This window comes from Antechinus flavipes, chromosome 3 (genome assembly GCF_016432865.1).
Source record: "Antechinus flavipes isolate AdamAnt ecotype Samford, QLD, Australia chromosome 3, AdamAnt_v2, whole genome shotgun sequence".
In the NCBI taxonomy this organism is placed as follows: Eukaryota; Metazoa; Chordata; class Mammalia; order Dasyuromorphia; family Dasyuridae; genus Antechinus; species Antechinus flavipes.
The window spans coordinates 200,733,144-200,751,263 of NC_067400.1; the positions used below are offsets into that span (position 1 = coordinate 200,733,144).

The 18,120-nt window shown below is 34.1% G+C and overlaps 1 protein-coding gene across 2 annotated transcripts in view; it reads left to right on the forward strand.

Moving 5' to 3' along the window:
• SCML2 (Scm polycomb group protein like 2) overlaps positions 1-12,433 on the forward strand; it is a 154,863-nt gene extending 142,430 nt beyond the window's left edge. For both annotated transcript variants that reach the window (XM_051984420.1, XM_051984422.1), the window contains 2 exons: positions 7,106-7,269; positions 9,154-12,433. In XM_051984420.1, the coding sequence (XP_051840380.1) occupies positions 7,106-7,269; positions 9,154-9,279 (290 nt within the window). In that variant the 3' untranslated portion in view covers positions 9,280-12,433. The remainder of the gene's footprint in view (positions 1-7,105; positions 7,270-9,153) is intronic.
• Positions 12,434-18,120: the final 5,687 nt, after the last annotated feature.

Below are 18,120 nucleotides of genomic sequence, written 5' to 3' on the forward strand. Positions count from 1 at the left end.
CACTATATTTGAAATGCTTTTTTTTTCCTTGCAGCTTGTCATATTTTTTCCCTTGGTCTGATTGTTCTGGAATTTATCTACAATATTTCTTGGAGTTTTGATTTTAGGGTCCCTTTCAGTAGGTGATTGATGTATTCTTTCAGTGTCTATTTTACCCTCTGTTTCTATAACATCTGGGCAGTTCTTTTTGATAATTTCCTGGAAAATAGTCCAGGCTCTTTTTTTCATCCTAATTTTCAGGAAGTCCAATAATTCTCAGATTATCTCTCCTAGATCCATTTTCCAGGTCTGTTGTTTTCCCAAGAGGGTATTTGACATTTTTTTCCATTGTTTCCTTTTTTTTTTTTTGGTTTTGCTTGACTGATTCTTGTTGTCTCCTTGAGTCATTCAATTCCATTTATTCAATTCTGATTTTTAATGAATTTTTTTCTTCACTCACTTTTTTTGTTTTCTAATTGTCCAATTGAGTTTTTAAGTGAGTTGTTTTCTTCTGTGGAATTTTTTTTCCATTTCGCCAATTTTATCTTTTAGAGAGCTATTTTCTTTTTCCAATTCACTGATTCTCTTTTCCTTGGAATTGTTTACCTTTTCCAATTCACTAATTCTGTTTTTTAGGGATTTGATTTCTTTATCCACTCTATCTTTAAATGAGTGGGATGACTTATCCAGACCCTCTTGCCAAGCTTCTCTTTCCTTTGCCCATTTTTCTTCTATTTCTCTTGTAAGATCCTTTTTCATTTCTTCCATGAGAGTCTTGTGTGGTGGGGACCAGATCATATCTTCCTTTGGGGATTCATCTGGAGACGGTCTGTCTTTAGTCTCCTCGGGGTTTAAAGTCTGTTCTCTATCCGTATAGAAGCTCTTTATTGTTGGAGCTCACTTTAATTTTTTGCTCATTTTGTCAAAGAAGAATCAAAGAAAACCAACTAACAAAAAAACGTAAATGCAGTCTGCTTTTTTTGGGGGGCGTGGGGCTGGATGGTATTACAAGCTTCCTCTACAGACTGCAGGGGGCAGCAGTGAGGCACTAGCAGGACAGCAATGGCTGCGCTGAGACTCTGAGAGTCTGAGAGTGTGCTGAGTCACTCTGGGTGCTGGATGGGTGTGGCCAGGACCCTAAAGACCCTAGCGTTTCGGGGTTATAGTTTTTACCCCTGTGTTTATTGTTTCTCTGCTGATCTACTGGGTTGCTGCCAGGGCAAAGTTGCAACACTGTGGTTAAATTTCTCCCTGCAGAAATGGCTGAGATCCCACCCCACCTCGGCTCAGGTCTGCTCATTGTGAGCTGCCTGCCATGCTTTCCCTGCTTGCTGTGCTCTTACTGCCTGCCTGATGTAACCGTCCCCACCAGTGAGCAAAAACAAACCTTTTCTGGCAAATTTCGAGGATATCTTCTGTAGGTAATTATTTGTGGGTTTTTTCAGTCAAACCCTATTTCTGAGACCTTGTCATGAATTAAAGTATTCTGAGAGCAAGAAGGAGCTTAGATAGATGTGTGTGTCCTCTCCGCCATCTTGGCGGAGCTCAAAAGGAAAAAAAACCATGAAAACAAATAAAGTAAAATTAGTATGTTTTGATCTGCCAGCTCCATCACTTTTTTATCTGGATGTGGATACCATTTTCTTCCATGCATATTTTTACTTGTCTTCGATTGTTGTGTTGCTGAATGCAATTCATCACAGTATTCCTGACAGTGTGTACAATATTTTCCTGGTTCTGCTTATTACACTTTGCATCAGTTTGTACAAGTCTTTCCAGGTTTTCCCAAAACATGCCTGTTAATCATTTCCTCAGCAATAGTGTTCCACGCATAGCTTGTTCAGTCATTTCCCAGTTCATAGGCATCCCCTCACTTTGTGATATTTTGTTGTTATAAAAAGGGCTACTCTTACTTTTTGCACATATAGTGCAAAAATGTAGCAGTCTTTTATAGTGGCAACAACCTGGAAACTGAGTGGATGCCCAACAGTTGGGAAATGGCTAAGTAAGTTATGGTATATGAATGTTATGGAATATTATTGTTCTATAAGAAATGATCAGCAGGATGATTTCAGAGAGGAGAGATTTACATAAACTGTTGTTAAGTGAAGTGAGCAGAACCAAGAGAATATTGTTCACAGTAACAAAGAAATTATATGATGAACAAATGTGATGGACCTGGCTCTTTTCAACAGTGAGGTAATTCACGCCAATTCCAATAGATTTGTGATGGAGAGAGCATCTGCATCTAGAGAGAGGAGTGTGGGCACTGAACGTGGATCACAACATAGTATTTTCAACTTTTTTTGTTGTTTGCTTCCTTGTTTTTTCTCCCTCAATTTTTTCTTTTAATAGCAGCTCCTTTTTGTGGTGGTTGACCCTCAGTTGGGGAATGTGGTATATGAATATTATAGAATATTAGTGTTCTGTAAGAAATGTTGAGCCAGGTGGATTTCAGGTAAATCTTGACAGAGTTAAATGAATAATTGCTGAGTGAAATGAACTAGGACCAGAAGAGCATTGTACATAATAACAACACTGTGTGATGATAACTTTGGTAGATTATTGCTGAGAAGAGATAAATCTAAGATAATTCCAAAAGACTCTTATTGGAAAACTCTTGTCTACATCCAAAGAAAGAACTATGGAATCTGAATGCAGGTGAAAGCATACATAGTATTTTCACTTTTTTTTTTCTTTTTTCTGGTTTTCTTCCTTTGTTCTCTTCTTTTATATCAGGACTAATGCAGAAATATATTTAATATGGTTATACATTTATAATCTGTTAGCAGATTGTTTGCTCTCTTGGGGAGAAAAAAGAAAGAGAGAACAAAAAAAATCGAAATCAAAATAGTATAAAAGTATATTGAAAGCTTTCTTTACATGTAATTCAAAAAGACCAAATACTGTTAAGTAGGGGGAAAAGAATTAGGATGTACATCTTTATTTTTCTTTGATATTGATACTACTTCATTGACTGTGGTACTGATAGTTTTCTCATCTCCTTGAATTAGATCTATTTTTTCTTTTGCTTTGAATGAGATCATGATTGCTACCTATACTTTTTTTTTTACTTCAATTGAAGCATAACAGATTCTATCCCAGCTCCTTACCTTTAATCTATGTATATCTCTCTGTTTTGAGTGTGTGTCTTGTATACAATATATTGTAGGATTCTTTTTGCTCCACTCTGCTATTTGGCTTCTCTTTTATTGTTAGGTTTATTCCATTCACATTTATGATTACTATGTATTTCTCCACCCTGTTTTCATTTCTATTTGTCATCTCTTTTCACTCTTTCCCACTGTTTTGCTTCTATCTGCCACTTCCCCCAAACTGTCCTCCCCTATTGTCAGATCCCTCCTTTTACTTAATCTCCTCCCATCCTGCTTTCTTCTTGGGCTATAGATGTCTGAAGTCAATTGATTGTGTATGTTATTCTCTTTTTGATCCAATTCTAATGAGAATAAAGTTCAAGCAATACCCATCACCCATCCTCCCATTTTTCTCTTCACTGTAATAGCTTTTTTGGCTTCTTCACTTGAAATAATGTACCCCATTCTACCTCTTACTTCCTTCTAGTCTTGTATTTTTCTTAATCCCTTCCTTATTTTTTATGTCATTTATTCATCTTTATCTTATATCTATCCTCTCTATGTGTATTCATTCTAGCTATTGTTGCAATTTTTAAGAATTGCATCTATCCTTATAGGGATATAAACAGTTAAGCACCATTGAATCCCTTATGTTTTATTTTCCCTTTTTCCCTTTTTAGGCTTCTCTTGGGTCTTGATAGTAGAAATCAGATTTTTTGTTCATTTCTGGGGGCCTTGTGAAATTTTGAAATCCTATTTCATTGAATGGCCATTTTTTTCCAATGGAGTAGTACGCTTAATTTTGTCGGGTAGGTAATTCTTGTTTGTAGTTCTAACTCCTTTGCCTTCTGGAATGTCATGTTCTGTGACCGCTCATCCTTTATTGTTGCAGCTGCTAAATCTGGTGTAATCCTTGTTGTGACTTCCTCAATATTTTTATTGTTCCTTTGTGGCCACTTTCAGTATTTTTTGTTTGACCTGGTAGTTCTGTAATCTGATTATAATGTTTCTTGGAGTTGTTATTTTGGGATCTCTTTCCTAAGGTGGTCAATGAATTCTTTCAATATCTATTTTCTTCTCTAGCTCCAGAATATTCAGGCAGTTTTCTTTGATAAATTTTTGAAAAATGCTGATTATGGCTTTCAGATAATCAAATGATTATGACATTGTCTCTCCTGGACCTACTTTCCAAGTCAGTTCTTTTTCTTTTTTTTTTTCCTTAATTTTTTTGAATTTTTTCTGTTAAGGAGTTGCCTTTTTCAGTTAACTTTTGTACCTCCTTTTCCATTGAGCCAGTTGTATTTTTTAAGTTCTTTTCTTCAGTGGATTTTTCATTTCCTTTTCCATTTGGTAAGTTCTACTATTTGAGTAGTGGTTTTCTTTTTCCAAGCTGTTGACTCTTTTATAAATACTTTTCTTGCATCTACCTCTCACATAATTTTTAAGCTCCCTTGTAGGCTCTTCCATGAATTCTTTTTTAGGCTTAAAACCACTTCCATTTTTTCTTTGGGGTTTTGCCTTTTAGGTATTTTGCCATAGCCCTCTTCTGAATTTGTGTCTTGGTCTTCCCTTTAACAATAATAACTTTCTATGATCAAGATTCTCTTTTAATTGTTTTTATTCATCCTTTTTGGCCTTTTTCCTTTTATATTTGATGGTTGCTCCTGGGATTCTTGTGCCAGAGGCTGCAGACGCTTGCCATTTTCTGGTGTTGTCCTGATGTTTCCTTGAGGCCCCTAAGGGATCCTCATGTCTGGTGCTATATGAAGGAGTAGGGTGAGATGTCTAGTGGTGTTGGGGGCTATGGGATTCTGGTAGCTTTACCTAGTGCTGAGCTGTGGTCCTAGTGCTGGTACATGGTATGTGCTGAGATTAGTGGGGTATTTATTTATTCATTTCCCTGGGTCAACACTGAAACATGTGACAGTTTTGTGCCTGTTTGCTCAGAGCTATGCTAAAGCATGTAGAAGTCTGCAGCTGGAGGATGCCTATTTGTTCAGAACTGCACTGAAACAGGCAGTGGTTCCCAGAGCTGTAGTCTGTTTACCTTGAATATGCAGAAGCGAGGGAGGATCTTAGTGTTGGGCTCAGGATATCCTGCTATATTTTGCTGAGATGGGGCTTGTTGCTGGCTTCCTTGGATGCTTCATGTCCTGAGTGAGACAAACTTTTCTTGCCAGTCTTCTAGGTTTCTTGGCCTAAAAGATTGTTTTACTCTGTCTTTTTGCTGGTTCTGATGTTCCAGAATTTGTTGTAGAGTGCTGTTTTATGGTCATCGGGTGATGAATATGGGAAATTTACAATAATTTACTCCTTAGTTCCTTATCTTGGCTCCCGGAAGAATCTGTTTACTTATTTTTGGGGAGGGGGAGAAACTTAGGTATTTTCAAAGTTACTCTGCTTTTCTGTGCTTCTTTCTACATTTTCTTTTCTTGTCATCATTTGCATTTTCAACATACTTTGGAAGAGAAATCTTAAAAGACAAAATTAATTTTTTCTTACAACTAGAAGTAAGTAACAAAGACAACTTTTTCCCAGGAAGTTCACACTTCTAGAAAGAGAGAAGCTTTAGAAATCCACAATAAATGACTAGTACTTTAGAGAGATTAAATCGAAACTTTATTTTTCCTCCTAGACTTCTTTCTTTCTTTCCTTATAATAGCTTTTTATTTACAAGTTATATGTATGGGTAATTTTACAGTATTGACAATTGCCAAACCTTTTGTTCCAATTTTTCCCCTTCTTCCCCCCATCCCCTCCCCTAGATGGCAGGATGACCAGTAGATGTTAAATATATGAAAGTATAAATTAGATACACAATAAGTATACATGACCAAATCGTTATTTTGCTGTACAAAAAGAATCGGACCCTGAAATATTGTACAATTAATTAGCCTGTGAAGGAAATCCAAAATGCAGGCAGGCAAAAATATAGGGATTGGGAATTCAGTGTAATGGTTCTTAGTCATCTCCCAGAGTTCTTTTGCTGGGTGTAGCTGGTTCAGTTCATTACTGTTCCATTGAAACTGATTTGGTTCATCTCATTGCTGAAGATGGCCAGGTCCATCAGAAATGATCATTATATGATATTGTTGTGGAAAGTATATAATGATCTCCTGGTCCTGCTCATTTCACTCAGCATCAATTCGTGTAAGTCTCTCCAGGCCTTTCTGAAATCATCTCATACCACAATTTATTCACACTACAAAGAGGGCTGCCACAAACATTCTTGCACATACAGATCCCTTTCCCTTCTTTATTATCTCTTTGGGATATAAGTCCAGTAGTAACACTGCTGGATCAAAGGGTATACACAGTTTGATAACTTTTTTGAGCATAGTTCCAAATTGCTCTCCAGAATGGTTGGATGCATTTACAATTCCACCAACAATGTATCAGTGTCCCTGTTTTCCCACATCCCCTCCAACATTCCGCATTATTTTTCCCTGTCATTCTAGCCAGTCTGACAGGTGTGTAGTGGTATCTCAGAGTTGTCTTAATTTGCATTTCTCTGATTAATAATGACTTGGAGCATCTTTTCATATGGCTAGAAATAGTTTCAATTTCTTCTGCTATACTACTATAGTCTATACAGGGAAATCTTCAGTTCTTAAGAAATGATAGGTGACTCAGTTAAATATAAATTGTATCCAACTTTACATTAAAATTTACTGGGACTAAGACTAATCATAATCTTTTCATTCTGCTTTCCTTTGATAGCATTACTTATTTAACTTCTTTTGAAGTAGAATAAAACTTTTTTCTTCTGAAGCGTATACATCTTCATACATTCGTCATTTAGCTGTTTCTCACTTTTTTTCTAAAACTTTTTTTTCTCACTATGGTGCTGATTATTTGAGGGTTCCCATTAGCAAGAATATACTCTGCTTTCAAATTAATTTTTTCAAGATGAATGCCAAACCCGAGACATTTAATGAATTTTAATTTATCTTTCATCCAAACTAGAACAAATATATTTCCAGCAAGTTAATGTTCTCTGTCTCCCCCTCCCCCCCCTTTTTTTATTGAAGCTGCAAATTCGACAACTGGACCAGATCTCAATGCACTAAAACGGGAACCTTCAAGAGGATCCAATAAAGATCCCTCAAATTGGTCTATAGATGAAGTGATGCGATTTGTGAAAGAAGCTGATCCTCAGGCATTGGCACCACATGCAGAGCTCTTCAGGAGACATGTAGGGTACCTTTTTTTCTTTGCTTCTCTCCCCCCTCCCCCATGTAATAACCTTGTTAAACTACTTCAAATTATGAGTTCACAGTTACCACATGATTAAATGTTGATTTACTTTGATACAACAGGATCTTTCAAATAACTGAATTTTTGTAAATTTGTACATTTAAAAAAAAAAAAAAAAGGCTTGAAAATTGAGAATATTTTCTTGTTCCCCATATCTCTTGACAGTAAAAAGAGATATTGCAAATAGACAAGAAAAAATAGAATACTTTTCTTTTCATGATGCTAACCTGTTGACTCATCTGTTGAAATACCTCATTACTGAAATTTCGGAGTACACATATTATTTGATATTTCCTGGAAGATGTTACACCAAAGTAAAACAATTTGCAAAATAACATTCTTTCAAGAAACCTTCTGATCTCTTACCTCTTCAAATTGCTTTATGCTTATTTTTATATTTTTCTAGTAATATGTATGCTCCTCAAGAGTTAAAGATTTTTTGTTTGTTTTTATCTTATATTTCCCCAAAGTCTAGTACAGTTAATGCCTTTGTACTTTGTTCCTGTTTGTTTTAGTTCAGGGGAGAGAGACAATGAGACAAAGACTTTGCAGATTTGGTCTGGACAAGTGAGTATGTCCAGATGAGCAAGGAGTTGTCAGTGTAAAAAGTCTCCACTAATACCCATCAACAGCTTGTCTGGGACTTAAAGTAGTGCTAGGTAGATATTTGAGACTCAAAGAAGCCAAGGATTTAGTCTAAAACAGGACTTTTTAAGTTTTTCCAGTTGCAGCCACTTTTTGCCCAAAGAATTTTTACACTACCCCAGATATATTGATATACAAAATAGGTATGAAAATAAAACATTTGCTAATAATACACCATAATTTTGTTATCCCTTCATTTTTTTGTGACTCTGCATGGGGTCACTGGTGACCCGTGGTTTCAGAAGCTTTACCCTAATGTTTAGTTTACTAAATTAGTAAAGTAGTTTATTACTATTAATTATTAATTAATTAATTTACTTCTTTAGATAAGAAAAATTCAAGGTTACTTTGTATTTATTCTTCAAGAAATTCTGTAATATTTAGCTTTAAAAATTAATTTCACAGCTTTTACATTGATTGCATTAATAGCATCATGATGCTCCTTCATTTTCTGAGCAAGTGAATAAACAATTGAGATTGAGTTTATATATGCTGCTATTTACCTAAATAACATTTACAAATTTATTTTCTAATATTTATAAATTTTAAGTTTACAAAATTTTCCTATAAGTTAATTTTATTTAATCTTAATAATAATTTATTTCATTTTACAGTTTAGAAAATCAAAACTTAAAATAGTTGTAAATTGCTCTGGGTGATAGAATTACTAAGTAGTAGGAATAGGATTTGAACCTATCTGTTCTCAGTAGTCATCTAGTGCCTTTCACAACAGTGAAGTTAACCACACAGATATTCAACTTTTCTTGAAATAACAGAATAGAAAATTATGCTTTATTTCTTTTCTTTAATCCTTGTTCTCAGTAAATATATATTATTAAATTTCCTTTTTAAAAATTTTAAAACCTAGATTTACAGATTATAGAGATAACACTTAAGAGCCAGGAAGGAGTTCAAATTTGCTATTTGACATTTGTACATCTCAGGCTTAGTCACAGATTCTGTGACTTTTGGTATTCAGATAATGCATATAATGAAATTTTAATTTAACATCCCTGTCTTTTAATCATAATTCTTACTAAATAGATTCTTCTGGGAATACTTTTTAGAAATACAAATTTTATTTTTCTTAATTGTTAAACATAAATGAAGATAACTTTGTTCATATTAACATTAATGTTAAAATATTTTTCTTTTTTCCTTTTCCTTTTCTCTGTAGGAAATTGATGGGAAAGCACTTCTGTTGTTGAGGAGTGATATGATAATGAGATATATGGGACTAAAGTTGGGACCAGCATTAAAGCTCTGCTACCACATTGAAAGACTCAAACAAGGAAAGTATTAGCCAGTGAGAGACACAAACATTATTGTATTTTTCTGATTGGACTGATTTCTCAGGTTTACAGATACCATTTTTATTTTAAAATATTTTTCCATGGTATCAAGTTCTCAGTTTGCAGACTCTTAAAATGTGATATTTCTGCTCTTTTCAGGAAACGATTCTATTGTAGTATTTCAAAATTCATTCAAGGGGTGAGCATTTAATTGACTCTTGCTGGCAGTTATTCGGGATTTATTTTTTAGAATACTTTGATAAATATAATAGCTGTTGTAAGAAATGTACAAGCACACATTAACTTTAATTGGTTTCACATTGAGAACCAAAATAGCTGAATCCCAAAGGATTAAAAAAACAAAACAAACAATGAAACCAGAATTGCAGGGGTTTATCAACTTTTATAGTTGTGGCTACAGAAATTTTGCCAAAAAATTTAAAAATGCAGATGTGAATCTTATCTCTTGATAATCATTTTCTAAAGCTTTAGTGTTCAATTTGATTATGGTTTTCAGAAAGGGAATAAATTTGTGAATTGTGTTTTTTAAGCAGACATAAGCTTTTTAGAAATACGGTCATTCTTGAGAGAAATACAATTATTATCATATTCAATCAATATTTATATTACTTGGAAAGATTTTCTTTAATAGTGAACTGTTCAAAGATGAAAAGTTCAAGATTCCTTATAAATGATACACTTCGTATTTTAAAATATTCCATCTTTTTGCTAAGTTTGAAAATGGAAACATAATTCTCTTACACCCATGTATACGGAGATATCTTGTCTGATTTTAAATATATATATTTTGCATATACTGTACCATATTTTCATTTGATCCATATATCTGTAGGTGTACATCCAAGTAAAACCTTTGTTTCTTATGGTTTAAAATGGCGCTCTGTACTACCACAATGGTAATAAGAAACTATGTAGTTTTTTTTTTTTTTTGGGGGGGGGGCTGCATCATTTGCCATCATGAGTGTCTCTCCACTTAGTTTTCAAGACTATAAAAAAAATCAGATTAGTTTTGATGAAGGGAAATTCCGTGCTCTACACAAAAATTCATGTAGTATCCAATTCCAAATCATTTTTATCCTGGAATACACTTTTATTATATTATTTGCCTCTCTTTTGGTTTTAATTTAAAGATTATGTTTTTCATAAAGAAATGGTGCTTTGTGTATTACTCATCTTTATTGCTTTACATAAAGTTTCGTGCTGTTTATATAAGCTGTGATGTTTTCCCAATAGTATAAGCTGCCAATAACATTTACATCAGGGACAAGAATGTACTTAATGTACCAGGGCCTCTATTTGCTAGGGAAAATGTAATCTCAAATGATAACTTTTATGATGTTTATTACCTTTTTTTATAAAAGATTTCTTGTCAAAATTTGTATTTTTGCAAATTGCTTTTTTGAGAATGCTTTGCTTTAGTTAAAAAATCTTCAGGTTATTGAATGAATATTGCAATATTGTATAGTTAAACAGTGTTAAATGGTCAGATTTCACATTTTAAATGCCATCCATGTAATTTTAATGTAGCTAGTAATTTTTGAAGAATTTTTTTTTACTATAGATGCATCATTTGAGTTATGTTGTATCAACCAATTTGTAAATTGTCCAGTATATATTTGATCAAAGACATAAAATACATTTAAAGTATAGTATATTTTTCTGATTAGAAAATTTGTTGATGATTTTGTTATCAAAACTTCAGGCATTGTTGATTTGTGCATATCACATTGCATTAATGTATGGATTTATTTTAGATATTAGCAAAATAAGTGCCCCCACTAAAAGGGTTAAATTTCTGCATTTCTCATAGAGTTGATTTTTTTTTTTTTAAATTACAGTCATCTTTTAGGTAAATAGGTAATGTCCTTAGGAACAAAATGTTTATTGTAGGAAGCATATGAACTTGGGCACAAGACTACCAATGGGAAATTACATGGATTGTCTTCAATTTCAAAAGTGGTGCTATTGGCAATGATGCTTATTTATCTTTGCAAGTGGAATTGAAAAATCTAAGATAGCAATAGTGATATTTCGCTGAATTTCATATAGGGACCTTATACTGCTTTGTAGCTATAACTTCTTTTCTATTGAAAAGTTGATGAAGTTTCATCACCTGGTACGGTTTGATAATATTCATCCAACTATGAGATAAATCTGTTAGTCTAATGATAAACAGAGAGGATTATGGTGTATATGTGACCAAACTCAATTTCCAGAGTGACTGCATCTTTTTGTGGTTTGCTCACAGTTAATGTCTTTGTTATTACCTTGCTGCATATAGTTCTTTTTTTTTCCTTTATTCTCTGCCTTTATCAAGTTGCTTGAAGTTTCACTTCATGTTGTCCTCAAGCTTTTTTTTTTTTTGCCTGCCTTTCTTGTAATTGTCATATATCAGTCCACTTCACCTCACCCCAGCTCTCAAATATTCATCTTTCTTTAGCTTTTCAGACCAAATTCTTGATTAAATTTAATGTCTTTTTTCATTGTGTTCTTTAGATATAAAAATGTGATAGCTTATCAAAGTAAGATTTCTTTATAATAGGTCTTGGCTTAATCATAAGTGCTGACTCTGCATTGTCCATTTTCTCATTTGGCTACTTAAGATAGCAGGAGGGACAGAATATCATTAAAAAAATTTTTTTTAGAGAAATTTGCAAATATATTACAGATTAAAAAAATTTGTGAGAAAATTATAAGTTCATATTAATTTCCATATTTTTTGTTAAATCTCAACTGCAGTTGTTTAAAGTAAGTTGATAAAAATTGTATCTGTACCAGGTGATTAGTGTTGGAGAATGAATCAGAAATATATTGAATGTGGAACCATAGTGATCATAAATAGTTAATTCACATGAGCATAGTAAACAGTTTACTTCTTCCAAGGAGGACCAAGGTAAATATATCATTGTGCAAATAAATAATACTTTACTAGAAAATTTGCCTTATTTTCTTATTTCTACAGACTGTGCAAAATCTTTTGTTTATGAATGCAGATATGACATGAATCATTTTTGTTTATTCCATTACCATTATTTCGCACTGTATTATAGCGTGATCCCTAAGTATAAAATATATATTTTTAAATGTAAATTTAACAGGGATGTTGTATAGAAAAATGAATAAAGTATGTGTTTCATGTTTTAATAGTTTTGATATTTATTTGTTAAGCTATTAATTATCAGACAGAAATTGCTAACAGTTTTATTACAAGAAATCTTTGATCTATTCAAGGGGGAAAAGTAGAAAAATTTCTACACTGATTTCAGCAGTGATTAGAAGCAGATTTTTATGTAAGTGAAGAAAAATTGATTCTTAGAAACTTCAAGTTTCCAAACATAGCTTGTTTTTTAAACTTAACAAATTAAATATTTCTCCTATAAGAATTTTTTTTCCCCACAGTTCAGTAATCAGGTAAAAACTACAGGTTTTACCAGCTTAACTCATACATTTCAAAACCTGTAATTCCTTATCTGTAGTTCTTCTGAAAGTACATATTTGATTGCTTTATTTGCATACTTATCATGTTAACTAGGCCAAGATTCAGAAATAAGAATAAAGAACATAAAAACTCAAAAAATTTCCAGCATTTGTACTTAACTTAGTTGAGTTTTTTAATTTCACCAGGGGGCAGTATTCACCACTGAATGGATCACAATTGATTAAGAAAATAATTATTTGAACTAAATAAGCACAAATAATTTAATTCCTATGACAATTTGTATCTCATTCAGGGAATTACAGAAACCATGTTCAAGACAAATCACAGACAAGTTAATAAAAAGGCCATGAAGAAATCATGACAGTTCTTGGATAGAAGAGGTTTTACTTGCAATTCTTCATCTTTACTCTCAGAATATAGTCTTTTCCCCACTTATGTATTTGAGGACTTCTGGATACATTTTTGCTTTTTTGGCACTACTGTTGAAATTATCACTGGGCAGTTAGGGGTGTCACAGGGGATAGAGCACCTAATCTGGAGTCAGGAAGGCTCATGTTCCCAAGTTCAAATCCAGACTCAGATACTGACTCTGGGTAAGTCACTTAACCCTGTTTACCTTAGTTCCCTCATCTATAAAATGAACTGGAGAAGGAAATGGCAACTCTATTATCCTTGCTAAGAAAACTTCAAATAAATTCACAAAGAGTTGGCCTGTCGTGTTCTCTTTTTTTCTAAAATATGATTGTTCTCTGGAAGCAGGTTTCTCAGGGGACTTCTAGAGGCAGCCTTAGTTTCAGTGCAGCCAGCTGTTAAAAGTTCAGATCCGTTATTTTCTCTTCCAAAATAGTCCGGTTAGTTTTCTTTGGTGCCGAGAGTTCTCATTGCTAGTTTTTTGCCTCTGCCAGCTTCAGCCTCTCCTCTTCCAAATCCTTCATTCTCAGTCTCTCGACTGAATTCTGGCTCTGTCAATCTCCTGAACTCACTTACTTCTCACTGACTCTTCCACTAACTGAGACTCTAAGAGCTTCTTATATATGATCTCTTAAAGGTATGAACCCAAAGGTTGGCTCCTCCTATAAGAGTGGGATTGTGGGAGGTATAACTTGGGAATCTCCCCGACTTTTTTAAATTTTAAATTAATTACTTTTAAAAATAATTATAACTTTTTATTGACAGAGCCCATCCCTGGGTAATTTTTTACAACATTATCCCTTGCACTCACTTCTGTTCCGACTTTTCCCCTCCTTCCCGTCACTCCTTCCCCCAGATGGCAAGCAGTCCTATACATGTTAAATATGTCATAGTATATCCTAGATACAATATATCTGTGCAGAACCGAACAGTTCTCTTGTTGCCAGGAAGAATTGGATTCAAAAGGTAAAAATAACCCGGGAAGAAAAACTAAAATCCAAACAGTTTACATTCATTTCCCACTGTTCTTTCTTTGGGTGTAGTTGCTTCTGTCCATCGTTGATCAATTGAAACTGAGTTAGATCTTCTCTTTGTCAAAGAAATCCACTTCTATCAGAATACATCCTCATACAGTGTTGTTGTTGAAGTGTATAATGATCTCCTGGTTCTGCTCATTTCACTCAGCATCAGTTCATGTAAGTCTTTCCAAGTTTCTCTGTATTCATCCTGCTGGTCATTTCTTATAGAACAATAATATTTCATGACATCCATATACGACAATTTACCCAACCATTCTCCAATTGATGGGCATCCATTCATTTTCCAGTTTCTAGCCACTACAAACAGGGCTGCCACAAACATTTTGGCACACACAGGTCCCTTTCCCTTTTTTAGTATCTCTTTGGGGTATAAGCCCAGTAGTAGCATTGCTGGATCAAAGGGTATGCACAGTTTTCTCCCGGACTTGTGATCTCTAATGTGTGAGCTAATGTGTGAACTCTCAAAGGTATAAACTTAAGTACTAAAGCATAAAGTTTATCAATTCCAGTATGTTAACATTTTGTAAGGATTCTAACATCAGCCAGTACTGAAAATTGATTGAAAGAGCAGCATTGATAGTAAGAAGCATTTATCACATGCTTTCAATTTCAGACACTGTATAGCAAATCCAGTCGGGTTGGTGGGGCAGAAGTGATGGTGGGGTCACAAACCCCACAAATGAGCAGAAGAGAGAAACTGATGTAGTTTGTCCTCAACATATTTAATTAGAAAAACCCAAACATGTATTACATTAATATCATACTCTATATAAGCAAGAATAAATAATATAGCATCATTAAGGAATATACTTTTTTTAATATGGTAAGTTTTCAGATAAGCAAAACATTTCTTTTAAAAATAATTTAAGTGCTTTGGTTTTTTGTTTGTTTTTAATCTGTATTACACAGTGCTTTGGAATGAGAGAACCTAAATTTAAATTCTTGATCCTAATGTTCATTACCTTGTGTGACCACTGGAATGTTTCCTCTCTGGGCCTTAGTTCTATCATCCATAAAATAAGAAGATTGGATCAGATTACTGAACTTGTCCTAGCATTGTCTTTGTGTCAGGCAATAGAGATACAAAGAGAAGTGAAAAAGATCCTGCTCTTCCTTATGTGTGGTGTATGTGCGTATTTGACAAAAGAATACAAGGGAATTTTGGGAAGAAAAACATTAGCAACCAAGGGAATCAGTAAAGGTTTCATATAGAAGTTGGCATTTAAGCTGAGTTTTGAAGGCATCCAGGGTTTCTAAGAGCAGGAGGCAAGGAGAGAATATATTCCAGAAATGGAGGACAGCCAGTACAAAAGGTGCAAAGAGAAGACAGACATGGAGTCTGAGATCCTTTTGAATTTTTATAACCACTTTTTTTGGTCGTCTCCTGTTGTCATGTCTTCATATGCCTGCCTTTACTCTACATTTAGTTTCTATTCCCTGCCTCCTTTTTTTTTCTAAACTACTATGAACTACTCTGAATTAGCTTTAGTATAAGAACTTTCAGTCTTATTTTCACTTCTAGGTAATTAAGACTGCTACATGAATGATAGAATTGAATTATTTTGAAATCTTTATTGCACATAAATTTTCTGTTTTCTTTTCTTTTTTTTTTTTTTAAAATAACTTTTTATTGACAGAACCCATGCCAGGGTAATTTTTTACAGCATTATCCCTTGCACTCACTTCTGTTCCGATTTTTCCCCTCCCTCCCTCCACTCCCTCCCCCAGATGGCAAGCAATTCTTTACATGTTAAATAGGTCACAGTATATCCTAGATACAATATATGTGTGCAGAATGGAACAGTTCTCTTGTTGCATAGGGAGAATTGAATTCAGAAGGAAAACAAAAATGCAAGCAGTTTACATTCATTTCCCAGCGTTCTTTCTTTGGGTGAAGTTGCTTCTGTGCATCTTTGATCAGTTGAAACTGAATTAGCTCTCTTTATCGAAGAGATCCACTTCCATCAGAATATATCCTCAAACAGTATCGTTGTTGAGGTGTATATAACGATCTCCTGGTTCTGCTCATTTCACTTAGCATCAGTTCATGTAAGTCTCGCCAGTCCTCTCTGTATTCATCCTGCTGGTCATTTCTTACAGAACAATAATATTCCATAATGTTCATATGCCACAATTTACTCAACCATTCTCCAATTGATGGGCATCCATTCATTTTCCAGCTTCTAGCTGCCACAGGGTTGCCACAAACATTTTGGCACATACAGGTCCCTTTCCCTTCTTTAGTATCTCTTTGGGGTATAAGCCCAGTAGAAACACTGCTGGATCAAAGGATATGCACAGTTTGATACTTTTTGAGCATAGTTTCAAATTGCTCTCCAGAATGGCTGGATGTGTTCACAATTCCACTAACAATTGCACATAAGTTTTCTGAAACTGGCTTTTGTCTGAAAGGTTCTAAGCAAGCATTTAGCACATTGAGTATTTGATTTGCATATCATCTAGTCAATTTTAGTGTATGTGTTAAAATCTAGAGTTGGACAGACATTTTCTATAAACAATTTACTTTGTTTTCTTATATTTAGGAAGTTACTAAAGGCTCTTTTTTTGTTTTTTTAAAGTTTTTTATTTTCAAAACATGCATAGTTTTCAACACTGACCCTTGTAAAACCTCGTGTTCCAAATTTTTTTTCCCTCCGTTATCCCCACCTTCTCCCGTAGATGGCAAATACTCTATGTTAAACATGTGTACTTCTATACATATTTCCACAGTTATCATGTTGCACAAGAAAAATCATATCAAAAAGGAAAAAAAAAGAAAAGAAAATTCAAGTAAACAACAACAACAAAAAAAGTGAAAATATTAGGTTATTGATCTACACTCAGTCCCACAGTCCTCTCTCTGGGTGCAGATAGCTCTCTTCATCACAAGATCATTGGAACTGGTCTGAATCATCACATTGTTGAGAAGAACCACTCTATCAGAATTGATCATCATATAATCTTGTTGCCATGTTCAATGGATCTCCTGCTTCTGCTTGCCTAACATACTACTGTCAGTTCAGGTAAGTCTCTCCAGGCCTCTGAAACCATCCTGCTGATCATTTCTTATAGAAAATAATATTCCATAATATTCATATACCATAATTTATTCAGCCTTTCTCCAGATGATGAGCATCTGCTCAATTTCCAGTTCCTTGCCCCTACAAAAAGGACTGCTATAAATATTTTTGCACATGGGTCCTTTTCCCTTTTTTATGTTCTCTTTGGGATACAACCCCAGTAGACAGTTCTGATCAAAGGGTATGTTAGCCTTTTGGGCATAATTCCATATTGTTCTCCAGAATGGTTGGATTAATTCACAATTCCAACAACAGTGTATGAGACCCAACTTATTAAACTCTGGTTTGTGACCCCATACAGGGCCTCAAAACTGAATGTGATTTATTTGCCTATTTTATATACTTATATGTCCAGGGTCACAAAAAAACTTTCTTTTAGACAAAAAAGGGAGTGTGAATGTACACAGAACAAGTGATTTTATTTTATTTTTTGAACATTATGTGTAGTATTTATTTTTTTATGTAGGCTTTCTTGCTTTATATTTTTAATTCTCTCATGTTCTGCTGTGCACATGACGATATTTCTTGTCTCAGGTATCTAGAAGTTACAGGCAGGAGTGTATAAAAGAGTTTGTGGCTGCCCTTTTTTTTTTTTTTTTTTTTTTTTTTTTAGTTATAACATGTACAAAAGAGTTTGTAGCTGCCTTTTTAAAAAAATTGTAACTTTTTATTGACAGAACGTATGCATGGGCAATTTTTTACAACATTATCCTTTGCACTCACTTCTGTTCTGACTTTTCCCTTCCCTCCCTCCACCCCCTCCCCTACCCCTAGACGGCAGACAGTCTTATACATGTTAAATATGTTATAGTATATTCTAGATACAATATATGTGTGCAAAACCATACAGTTCTCTTGTTG